This window comes from Macaca mulatta, chromosome 9 (assembly GCF_049350105.2).
Source record: "Macaca mulatta isolate MMU2019108-1 chromosome 9, T2T-MMU8v2.0, whole genome shotgun sequence".
Taxonomy (NCBI): domain Eukaryota; kingdom Metazoa; phylum Chordata; class Mammalia; order Primates; family Cercopithecidae; genus Macaca; species Macaca mulatta.
In genome coordinates, this window is record NC_133414.1 from 66,959,836 (window position 1) to 66,972,621 (window position 12,786).

The following is a 12,786-nucleotide window of genomic DNA, read 5'->3' on the forward strand; positions in this document are numbered from 1 at the left end:
GTATGGTGTAACCATTGTGAGAATGCTGTATGTGTATTCTGTAACCGAAAAAATAAGTAAATGAATAATGGACAGTGGGAAGGAGACTTTTTGCTGTTGGAGTGGAAATTTATAAATAAGCAAGGGGAGAAGCGTAGAATTATTGATGTAGTTATGGATTAGAGTTGGGGGTAGACATCAATGTAGACACATGTTCAGCAGAATATAGACACAGATGCTTACACAGAAAAATTTACAGATTATGTTAGTCTATATACAACATTTAATATATAAATATATATTTATATATAAGATGTATAATATATATTTTAATATATTATTTAATATAATTTAATATACATTAGTTAAATAATATAATTTAATATATATTATTTAAATAATATAATTTAATTATATAATTTATAATTAAATTATATAATATAATTTAATTATATTATTTAAATAAATCTTAAGTAGACATATTTAATATATTATTTAATATATACATTAGATATATCTCTTAGATATATAATAAGATATATATATAATAAGATTATATATATATAAAATCTTTGATCTGTCTGTTGAGAAGGTCAAGCAAAGACATCCCAGTAGCAATGGTAACATACACACCTAGCTTCCAAATCCCGGTCTCCAGCAACATTCTGCAAAGAAAGAAACTAGCTATTTCCATGGAGAAATGGCTGATTCTAGAATTCAGGCAGAAAATGTACAATATAAGGAAGGAGTGTCTGTAGTGCTCAACAACAACAACAAAAAACCTGAAAACCTACAGTGAATTGATGGATAATGTCAAAATGACATGAGCCAGCTGAAAGACCTATCAATGGCCAAAGCCAGCAAAAATGGATGACAATGTAACGTAGTATTTAACTACTTGGATTACAAATCAAACTATAAAATAGTATCCATGAGTTTATTTATACTGATTTAAATATGTGATGGAATAAATAAGTAAATGGGAGAGAATAGACAGACGCTTTGTGATAGAATCCCAAATAACTTATGTAGAAACTTGACCATACGGAAAGAAGACTGTAACTCCCCACTCCTTAAGTGTGGGCTATGCATAGTCACTTCCTTCCAAAGAGTATTCTATGGAAAAGCAGAGAGAAGAAAAGGGTAACCTTACAGTGGAGAAGCTTGGCTAATATTACCTCAGACAGATGATAAGGTAAACATTAATAATAATAAATCATATTGTAGTGTGTATCCTTGATACGACATAATAAAAATGGCACTTTTAAAATTTCTACAGAAAACCAGTAACCCCCACATAATCATAAGAAAATAATCAAATTCCAATAGAGGGGCATCCTACAAAATTCTTTACCAGTACTAATCAAAACTGTCAAGGTCATCATAAAAAGAAAAAATCGACAAACCGTCACAGGTAAGGGGAACCTAAGGAGACATGGCCATTAGATGTAATGTGGTACCTGGGATTGGAACAGAGGGAGCAATCGGGTAAACACTCATAAAATCAAAATAAACTAGAGAAATTGTGAGACTGTTAACATATGGGATGTTACGGATAATAATGCATTCTTATTAGTTTATTAATTTCAAAATTGTGCCCTACTAATGTACAAGGTTAATAATAGGGACAACTGAATACAGAGTATAGAGACTTGCTGTGGTATCCGCTAAACTTTCCTGTAAATTGAAAGCTATCCTAAAATATCAGATCTACTTAAGAAAATAAAAAATAGAAAATAAGATAAATGATTTAAAAAGTACACATCAAAATAAACAAAAAGAATTTAGAGACTAAAGGCAGAATTCAGTCTTCCTTTAATTGCCTGAGTAGCTCAGCTGTAGGCCCTCAAGGTGCATACTCCACTCAGCAAAACAGTTCACCTATACCAACCCTCCTGGAAAGTTAACTTGACTGACCACAATCATAGCTTTTGGACATTTTATGCTCTGTGCTAATATATATATACACACACACACACATACACACACATATATACATATATAATATATTATATATCATATATTTATATAATACACATTATATATAATAATATACATTATATATAATATATATTTTATGCTATATATAATGTATTATATGTAATATATATAATATCAACCTGATTGGTTCCATCCAAATGTATGCAGTTCTATCTCTGAGACAAGATAAGGTCTGGACAAATTTATTCTCAAGATTGTATCTTCAGTGAAATTTAAGTGCTCGGGTTAGTTGCCTGTCTGGACCTCCCTATTAGCATCCTCTACAATGTTACAAAGCATATATATGTGTGTGTGTATATATATGCTTTATATATATGTATACATATATACGTGTGTGTGTGTGTGTGTGTATATGTATTTTGAGACAGAGTCTCACTGTGTTGTCCAGGCTGGAATGCAATGTCTTGATCTTGGCTCACCGCAACCTCAGTCTCCTGGGTTCAAGCAATTCTCATGTCTCAGCCTCCTGAATAGCTGGTATTACAGGCGCCCACAACCATGTCTGGCTAATTTTTAGATTTTTACTAGAGTCAAGGTTTCACCATATTGGGCAGGCGGGTCTGAAACTCTTGACCTCGAGTGATCCATCTGCCTTGGCCTTCCAAAGTGCTGGGATTATACGTGTGAGCCACAGTGCCCAGCCCAAAAATATTTACTTTGGTTCCATCCAAATGTACGCAGTTCTATCTCTGAGACAAGCTGAGGTATGGACAAATTTATTCTTAAGATTGTATCTTCAGTGAAATGTAAGTGCTCAGGTTAACTGCCTGTCTGGACCTCCCTATTAGCATCCTCTACAATGTTACAAAGATTGGCAGTTGATTCTATGTTATTTCCTTGACACAGATCCTGACTTTATTGTGTGCAGGTGGTTAAGAGCTCATTTGGTATAATATACAAAAGATCGTGTTAGCGGTGAATAAGGAGATGCCCTAGTTCATTCACTGGTGCTCTCAGCATGAGCCCAAGTGGTTTTTTTTTTTTTTTTTTTTTTTTTTTTTTTTAAAAAAAAAACTCCTTTATAGGCCCTGGTTAATATTGTTATTTCCTGGGGAAACATTCGTTCAACTGGCTCCCCTGAAAGTGCCGGCTAGTGCAAATGCTCCCAGGTGCTGAAGGCATCTCCTCTCGCCCGCCCACCTGCTTTGCTCCTAGCACATTGTAGGGGGTGCACCAAAATCAATAGGCCGGTCAAATGAAGCAGGCACATGTTGGCAGTAGAATAACAGCATTGTTTCCAGGTCTGCCACATGCACACAGCAGGAGTCAGAAGGTTAAATGAAAGTAGGGTCAGTTTTGGACAGCAATGTTGACAGAGCTGATAATCACTTGGTCTGGAATCCTGGGCAATAAAGGCAGGAGGAGGATATTTTTAGGCAGTTTTAAATGTCTTTCTCTCTGCATTGCTTGGCTCAAATATGTCTGTGACAGAATTTTCTTTAGTGTCACTCTGACTTATGAGCCGGAGTACAGGGAAATTGATAGTTACAATATGTTTTCGAGAGTTATTTCATTGGGATTTCTAATGCAGGTAATTAAAAACTACTTGACCGCTGTTGAGAATTTTTGCATGGACACCACAGCAGCAAGAACTTCAACAATCGCAATCTCCACACATTTCCTTTAAAGCAAAATAATATGACAAGGGACCCTCTCCAGACACTAGGCCCAGCACAATACCCCTTCCCACCTCCTCCCCAGCAAGTTACCACTTCACCAGGGGGATTCTTCATGTGCTACTGCACCTTTTTAGAGAGCTCTGAGCTATTCTTGTTCTGATATTAATTCCCCAACCTGCCTATTATAAGCTCTGATAGCACCGTTGTCTATTTCCAGTAGGCCTTGGCATAGATGAGAGCCCACATTTGTGAGATTATTTGATTTATATCGATCACTCGCAGTAATCAGTAAACTTCTGGAAAGAAGTGGCTTTCTCATGTTTGGTCCTCATCACATGCCTGTTCCTTAATAGGTATTGTCTGGTACTTAGTAGGCTATTTAGTCTACATTTAAATAGACAAATGAATGCATGAATCTACATTCAATCAATAAGTTATAATTTGATATTTAAAACAAGAAATCAGAAGTAATTTTTAAAGTTATTTAAAATTAACTTTAATTAATGTTACAACAAAATTACCTCTTCTGACCTACTGCCTGCAAACAATTCCATGATTTTCAATTCACTCTCAAAACTCTAAGAAAAATAGCTCAGAGCAGTGTGAGCTATATGAGGTGTGCAAAATTTATCAGGCCCGGAGAGACAGAGTGTGGGATTACAGTCAGTCACTCCCACCAAACCCAGGGGTGATTGTTTACAGACATTTTGTTCCTAACTGCCTCATCACTTATTTCCATGTTTTTGGAATTTGTGATGAAAAGAACCATGGATAGCCAACGAATAGCTTATGCTATTTTAATGCAAATTCTTGATAAACAATTTGGGAACTGCGTCTTCATTTCCTATAAAAACCCACTTGTAACTGCTTCTGATGGGATCATGTATTTAGGGTACCTTAAGTCTATGCTCTCAGGTTGCAGCCCTCAAAACTGGCCAAAATAAATGCTCTACTTACATTAAGTTTGCCTCAGTTTTTGTTTTCTTTGTTTGTTTTCCTTTAGGCCAACAACTCAATTCACATGTGACTTCTTCTAGGTAGATTTGAGATTCCTCTAGTCAAATTCAGAAGTCGTTTTCCATTATCTGATGGTACTTTGATTTAATATATCTATATAATAAAGATATTATATGCCTGCACATTTTTCTCTCCACTAACCTTTGAGCATCCTGAGGTGAGGAATCATTTCTGTTTGTGTTCAAAGCTATCCCTGCAGTACCCAACACAGAGAAGTGTGGGCTTTACCAGAGTTCAATAAACATTACTGGATAAATAAGGGCCTTTTCACCGATTTTTAAGGCTTTGTTAGACACTAAACTCTTTTTTTTTTTTTTTTTTTTCTAGAGACTGAGTCTCACTCTTGTTACCCAGGCTGGAGTGCAGTGGCATGGTCTTGGCTCACTGCAACCTCTGCCTCCCGGGTTCAAGCAATTCTCCTGCCTCAACCTCCCGAGTAGCTGGAATTACAGGCACCCACCACCACGCCTGGCTAATTTCTGTATTTTTAATAGAGATGGGGTTTCACCATGTTGGCCAGGGTGGTCTTGAACTCCCGACCTCAGGTGATCCACCCGCTTTGGCCTCCCAAAGTGCTGGGATTACAGTCATGAGTCACTGTGCCTGGCCTAGGCATTAAATTCTTATTATTCCTCTTTAGTATGCAAGTATTATCTTCCAGTTCTTTCTCATTTAATGTTACCTCCCCCATAAACCTATCTTTCTTAAAATGGTTACTGATTAAAAAAAAAAAAAAAAGGTGTGAAGGGTGTATAATTTTCTTCTTTCATTTTTCAGTTGTGAATGTTTTCTCTTGACTTCAAGAGAGAACAGATTTTCTCTTTTGATGACTTTACTTTCTGATTCCTAAACCAGGCTGAGAAGTTTCACTCCTTTGCCTTCAAGGTTCTAGAGGTTAAAATTCTATCCTTAGCTCTTTCTTACTTGAGACACAGCAAAGGAGGTGAGTTCTTCTTTACTCACAGATGCTTTATTTGCTTTTTAAAAAAATGGTAGGGACTAGATGCTTCTCAGGGAGGGTAATCTACTCCAGTTCTGCAGCGTCGGAGTCAAGTGTTTCCAGAGTATCGTGTTGCTTCACTTGACAAGGTGTTTTGCATCTTGTTAGACGACTATAAAGTGAAACCCATTTCCATGAATGTTTAATGAACTTAAGGGAATGCCAGAGCCAGACAATTCATTTGTTAAACACTGCAATTTGCAAAGAATTTCAAGTAGTTAACATGAGCTTCAAGATAAAACAAAGACAGATTTGTCTGATATGGTAAGCAAGTAGAAAATTTTCTCTTCTAAGGATGAAATATGCCTGAATAACCTGTCACCCCCTGTGTAATGGAAATAAACGCCTGCAGTGGGAAGCTTGGTGATGGAACTTGGTGTTCAGAATTTCCCAATGGTCCCATTTGAAACTTGAGCACGGACTGTGAACTTCGTTACCACTTTTGACATTTTGGGAAGGATAATCTTCTTGACGGAGGTTATTGTGCATTGAAGGATGTTCATTAGCGCCAATGACCGCTACCCACTAGATGCCTGTAGCGTTCTTCTCCCAGCGTGTAATACACAGTGTTTTCAGACTTTGCCAAATGTCAAGGGATGGTGGGCAAATTGCCTTCTCTTGAGAACCACTGAGTTATAAGGATGTTGGTTTGTCTTTCAGTTACTTACTAGCTGTCTGACAGACATAACTTTCTCAAGCTCCAAACCTCATTTCTATTTTCTGCACATTTGTGGGTATACATTAGTTGTTGTTAGGACTAAATGAGACAATGCATTTATATTAATTTGTTTCTTTAACAAAAACTGATAGGGATTTTTATGGGTGTTGTGTTGAATTTAAACCACATTGGGTTATATAATCATTTAACAATATTATTTTTTCCAATCCATCATTATGGGTTGTATCTCTATTTATATATGTTTTTAATCATTTTGATCAAAGTTTGTAGATTTCAAGGTACAAACTTCTCACCTTTTTACGTTTATACCTAAGCATTTCTTACTTTAAGTTCTCTAGCAAATGGAAGTGTTTTCTTAATTTTCTTTTAAAATTGTTTATTGTTAATGTATGGAAATTCAACTAATTTTTGGTGCTGATATTGTATTCTGCAAATCCACTAAATGTGTTTATTAATTCCAGCAGTATTTTGGTTGACTCTTTGGATTTTCTACACAGAAGATCATGTCATCTACAAACAAATATAATTTCACTTCTTTATTTCTCAAAAAAAAAAAAAAAAAAAAGGCCGGGCGCAGTGGCTCACACCTGTAATCCCAGCACTTTGGGAGGCCGAGGCGGGCGGATCACAAGGTCAGGAGATCGAGACCATCCTGGCTAACTCGGTGAAACCCCGTCTCTACTAAAAATGCAAAAAAAATTAGCCAGGCATGGTGGCGGGCGCCTGTAGGCTCAGCTACTCGGGAGGCTGAGGCAGGAGAATGGCACAAATCCGGGAGGCGGAGCTTGCAGTGAGCCGAGATCGCGCCACTGCACTCCAGCCTGGGCGACACAGCGAGACTCCGTCTCAAAAAAGAAAAAAAAAATGCCCAGCCACTTCTGTACAAATTGAAGTTCAGTTCAACTATTCCACTATTCCACTAATATAGTGCTGATTAGAATCTATCCTCATCACTTTACCTAGTGTCTGGCTTTGTTTATCTTTGACATAACCAGTTGCTAAGGAATGAAACCCTCCATCACTGTGGTTGTTTTACAGTGGTGGGATTATATCCATTAGAAATCCATAGTAAAACCATTCGCTGTGTTTCTGAAGTGAACAATTCCTGCACATTGCCATGAATAAAAGTTTAACAAAACTTGGCTGGGAAGGGATTCTGATTTATGAATTCCGTGTTAAACCATTTGAGTACATCTGTTATGGATATCATAATAGTGACTTTTTGGGTAATGATTTCTTAGAATCACCAGTGATGTATAAATTTTCAGTGATTTAAGCATTTGGAGGGGTGTGAATGTGTCCTGGATGATTGCCTATTATACTCAAATGCTAGGTTTATGCAGTGGCCTTTGTTCTTTTGTTTTATGCCTCAGATTCTGAAAGTGCAATGCTGTGTGGGGTCAAAGAATTGCTACCCTAAGAAGAATATATCTCTATGTATTACACAGTATTCTCTTGTCTTTAATTTAGTGTTTCGCAATATAGCTCAGTAATGATTAAAACTGCCTTACAAAAAGTGTAAGAGGCAAAGAGTTTGCATTTAACTTCAAGTTCTGGTATCTCTGTAAGGCCTGGAATTAGAAGGATTGATTCTGAAACTCTACTTCTCATCTTTGATTCTTCTCACACCCTTAACTCAGAGTTCTCTGAACATAACATGCATTTTTGGGATTCTATGGCTTTATTCTTCCTGTATGTTCTGGTGTCTAGCTCTTAGCCCTTTGACTCTCTATAAAACTTTTCATGTCCTTCCAAACCAAGTCCGAGCCTGACTCTGTTGTGAGGCAGCCCCTAAGTCTACCCCCATCCACCTCCCACTGGCTTCCTCTTGTCCAACCTCTGCTGCAACAACAACTATCTCAGAACTCACTTCTGCTGATTCTGGGGTTTTCTGTGTTTCTTCCTACACAGAACTTCCCTTATGGCAAGGGACATTGTATTCTTGGTGTCACATCTTCTGGCACAAACTAAGGATTCGACAAGTGTTCACGGGACAAACAACTGAAGCTCTTATTTTTACCAGAGATTAGTTTATATTACAGATTGTAATCAAGAGCTGAAATTTAACTTGTCTTTTATCTGATGCATACATACATGCATGTGTGCATACCTCCCAGCCCAGAATTGTAAGACGATTTAAGCAAAACCCTATAAAGCTCTGAAAAAGATATACAAATCTGATCCCAGATTCCCAACATCTCTGGACTGGAAGCACTGAGGTAGGCTGCAGGAGGAGGTGTGTAGACATGTCACTTACATTTTGTAGCTGGACATGGCTCTTCACCAAGTTCTCTGACTTTGCCATTGTGCTGGATGCTTTGAGACTGTAGCTTTTACCATTTTGTGGCACTTTCAGCTGCTCTTGGATTTGTTTAGCTTGTTTCCTGCGGGCATAAATAAACATGTGTACAAATATTTGCATGAATTTATTCAACTCCTACTTTCAGGGCTTCATTCACTCCCAATGTCTATATTTGTTATTTGCTAAAGTTAAATAAACTCAGCTAACAAAGAGAACCCTTCTCTCATTTCCAACCCCACCAAGAAATGCTACCAGTTTAGCGATAGCCTGATATCATCCATATTCTCTAGGAATTCACATTCAGTGGCACCCCAAAAGCAGACAAACATTTAGTGCATTGCCCTGGCCCTCACAGATGCAAGGAGTCTCTAACCCTGAGTTTTAGCTGCAAAGAACTGGACATACTATGGGAAAGTGACTAGAGGAAAACAATTAAGACTTGGGCTTAACAGGTACATATGACGTATTTGTAGAGTTACATTTAGATTTGTACAATTCAAATATGTTTAACTTAATTGCACGACTTGACTATATACTATAATGTGTATATTTTTCTTTCTTTTACAATTTAGAAATAGCTCATTTATTGTTACCAAGAGCCCAAATATTAAAAATAGTTAACTCTTAAAGAGCTAGTAGTTATACAGTAATGTGTCACACATGGTTTTAAGTGCTTTACATGTATCATTTCACATATTTTTCATGATAATTCTATGGGATGAGGCCATAATGCCATACTCATTCAGTAGATGAGAACTGAAGCACAGAGAAGTTAAGCCATTTGTTTGAAGTCACATAGTCAGTGAGTGGCAGAGATTGGATCTCAGTTCAGCCAACCTGCCTGCATAGTTTACACTCTTCAACAACCACTCAGAACTGCCAAGACATGTGTTCATGGTCCCACTATTTCTGAGTGAAATGGCTGAAACTGCTCGAGGGTTCTCGACTTCAAGTAAAGTGCTCCTGTGCGCACATGTGGAATGACTGTTGTCTGGGTCACTCAGTGCCTATACCAGAAGGATGGGACAAACCACTGCCTTAGCAGCAGTTCTGTCCCAGAAGCTTCACAGAAATCATCTATCAGCATAGACTTGGTACCCATTAAACACACCACACACACACACACACACACACACACACACACACACGTGTACCTCTTTGCAGTGTTGACCTAAAAAACAAACATGGAGACTCTGTAAAAGAAAACATTTATGTGGAAATAAGTGTTGCAATGGGAATACACACGATATAGGAAACTAGCTTTTATTACTAGGAAGACAGGAAACATGAGGTACACAAGTGATTTGAGATAATTATCTCTGGCTACAAGGATCAATAGAAAGGATGGTGCCAGTCCAAGGGTGGACAGGCAGTTGCTGGGCAGATGTCCTTGCAGAAGTATTTTCATGTGTGTCTAAGGCTGCAAATGTCTTCATGCAAAGCTGTGGTTTTTGCAGAATCTTTTGTGATAGTTCTTGTAATCAGGCATTTGCCCATTGGACCGCTCCCTTCATGGCCTTCTCCGGCTCTATTTTTCAGGGTTATTAACACAAATGACTCCATTTTGATTCTGACAACTTTCCCAATAGAATCATGCCGTTGAATTTTGCCTGTCCTCCAAGGTCTCTGACAAAGGTACAGCCATCAGTGGAGTATATGGCCAGTCTTGGCAATGAACTTCTCCAGTCAGGTAGCACACTATACAGCATGGTTTCTTGTATCATAGGGACTGGGATTTGAATCCCACTCTGCCACCCACTAGTTTTGCTACGCTAATAATTTCCTAAACTTGTTGAGCCTCCGTTTCGTCCTCTTTAAATTAAGTTCATAAAAGCTATCTTCCACGGACACTGTGGTGGCTGCATGTGGGGGCACAAACAAAGTGTTCATCTCTTTCCCAATATCATCAAGCAAGCTCAGTCTTGTGGGCAGAAGCTGCAGAAGAATCAGAACACTGACCCAAAGATAAAAGATTACACTAGTTGTGTCTTCCCAAGCAATTCACCAGCACTTGCTACAAGCTTTGGAGGCTTTGAGCTTCATTACCCATTTTGAATTTATAATATCAATGTGATGTAGCTCTGTTTTTTAAGATATTTCTTTTTATCTTTCCAATTATTTGGGAGACTTTTATCTCTAGCACTCTTAGTTGCTTTAATCCTGTTGTAATAATCTATTTGCTTCCTAACAGCTAATCTATGGCTTATTGTTAAAAATAAATCTATCATATTGGCATTTTAAGGAGCATGTTACAGCCACAAGATTTTATCAGGGATTCATTCACACACACAAAAAGGGGAAATCAGGAGGTTCTAGTCGGGTAAATCATCCTGAAAAAGTAAGAGTGCACATCGCAGAGCAAGGATTCCATTTACTCTAATGGGATAAAATCAGAAACACTTAATGACTTTTTCAATAATCTAATTCAGAGCCCTGGAAGTATAAACTTGTAAAGGAATTTTCTTTATACAATATCCAACATCAGACTGCGTTTCCTAAATCCTTTTATAATTTGCCTACCTTTAGTCTTTTTTCACTCAAGTCCTGACTCAGTAATATTCCAAGATAAGTGGTCCTTCCATTCTGAGCCTGCCTCTGCCTATCTACCATCCCTCCTGTCTCACAAGCACATGCTTTTTTGCTCCTTCCTCCTTCCCCCAGCAAATGGGAACAGAGTAAACAATCAGCAGCTGATTGCAATACCATTAGCTCTCTCATGAGAGGCATTGCTCTGGGGAAGACAAGATGCATGCATTGTACACGGGAATACTACCAGCCCAAGAGTGTCAGTGTGGAAACTTTACAGTCCATTGAGTTTCAAGTTTCTTTGGTGCAATGCATTAAAAAGAAATAAGATGTAAGTTGCAGAATAGTAGACACCGTGAATCCATTGTTAGGCATTATTTGTCTTGTTGCAGATTGGGCTCCTGGGAAGGCAGACCCCGGGATAAAGACAGCATAGAGGACTTTTGTTAGGGAGAGCTCTGGGTATCAACACCTGTGGAAGCAAAGGGAAGAAATGGAAGCAGAATTGGGCTGGGAAGAAGTTGGAATGTGATGTAGTCTCAGAGAAAACCTCAGCAAACCCCACAGGGAGCTCTGAAGCTGGCATGGTCTTGCCCCTGAAATTGGGGAAAAGATCTAGGTCTTCAGAGCCTCATATTGATGCATCATTGGAGATAAACAATCCCAGAATGGAACATGAGATTGAAAAAGGTGACTCTTCATGGGTGTTTGCTGGCAAACCTGGGAACTAAATCCTCCATATCTGAAGAAGATCGTAGCACTGCATCAGAGTGTCTGCTGTTAAGAGGCTTTTCTTGGGATCTAAAATCTCTTATTTCAGGGGGTTGATGACCTATAGTCAGGGGCAGGTTGTAACCATGTCTACATTTTACTGATAACACCAATTTCTTCTTTATCCTCCTCTTTTTTCCTATTTGTGTTATTACCTCTCTCAGATTCTGCCTCCTGAAACATCTCCACTCCTATTTCATTGTAGTTTTAGAGTTGAATCATGTTTTGTATTTCCAAGCTCTACTAAGAACTCTAATACTCATCCCCATCATTCTTAACTATGTAAGTTGAAAGTAAAGAGAAAACCTTGAATAATTTATAGTCGTTACGTGAGCCACATTGGCCAGACCTGAAAGGCTCAATTAATAGTTCCATTAACTATGTATAGGAATATATGAGCTTATTGGGAGTGAAGAGAATTTCTTTCACTGTTTTTTAGAGTTACTAGGGGTTCAGTTAACTCCATCAAAAAATCCTCTAAATTCAATATGTTTCTTATTTATTCCTCATCATGTCACCTACCTTCCATCTTTCCTCAGATATACAATTTGCTGTGATATTCCTTCTGATGAAGTCATGCCATGCCAAAGGTGACAAGGGAATGGAAAAAGAATCATAAATGAAACATCTAAGTGATTATCTGAAGTAGAAGATAAATGATCAAGAGAGCTTTGGGGTAAGTCTCAACTTCCTCTGGGCAGAAACTGTACATCCCAGTATATCGAATGGAGGTTCAGGTGAATTTATTTGAATATCAACGATAGAGAGGCCTTAGAATCCTGGAAGACTTGGGGCTTCTAAGCTAAAGTAAAAAAAGTATATACATATAAACTACTTTCCTTTATAAGTTAAAGTAAGGGAAGGTCAAGGTAGAATCTGGATATTCTGTTCT

At 37.9% G+C, this 12,786-nt stretch overlaps 1 protein-coding gene across 6 annotated transcripts in view; it reads right to left on the reverse strand.

The window, feature by feature from the left end:
- The window catches only part of NRG3 (neuregulin 3), a 1,118,695-nt gene that overhangs the window by 19,942 nt on the left and 1,085,967 nt on the right, over window positions 1-12,786 (reverse strand). For all 6 annotated transcript variants that reach the window (XM_015147120.3, XM_077945576.1, XM_015147119.3 and 3 more), the window contains one exon: window positions 8,553-8,679. In XM_015147120.3, the coding sequence (XP_015002606.2) occupies window positions 8,553-8,679 (127 nt within the window). The remainder of the gene's footprint in view (window positions 1-8,552; window positions 8,680-12,786) is intronic.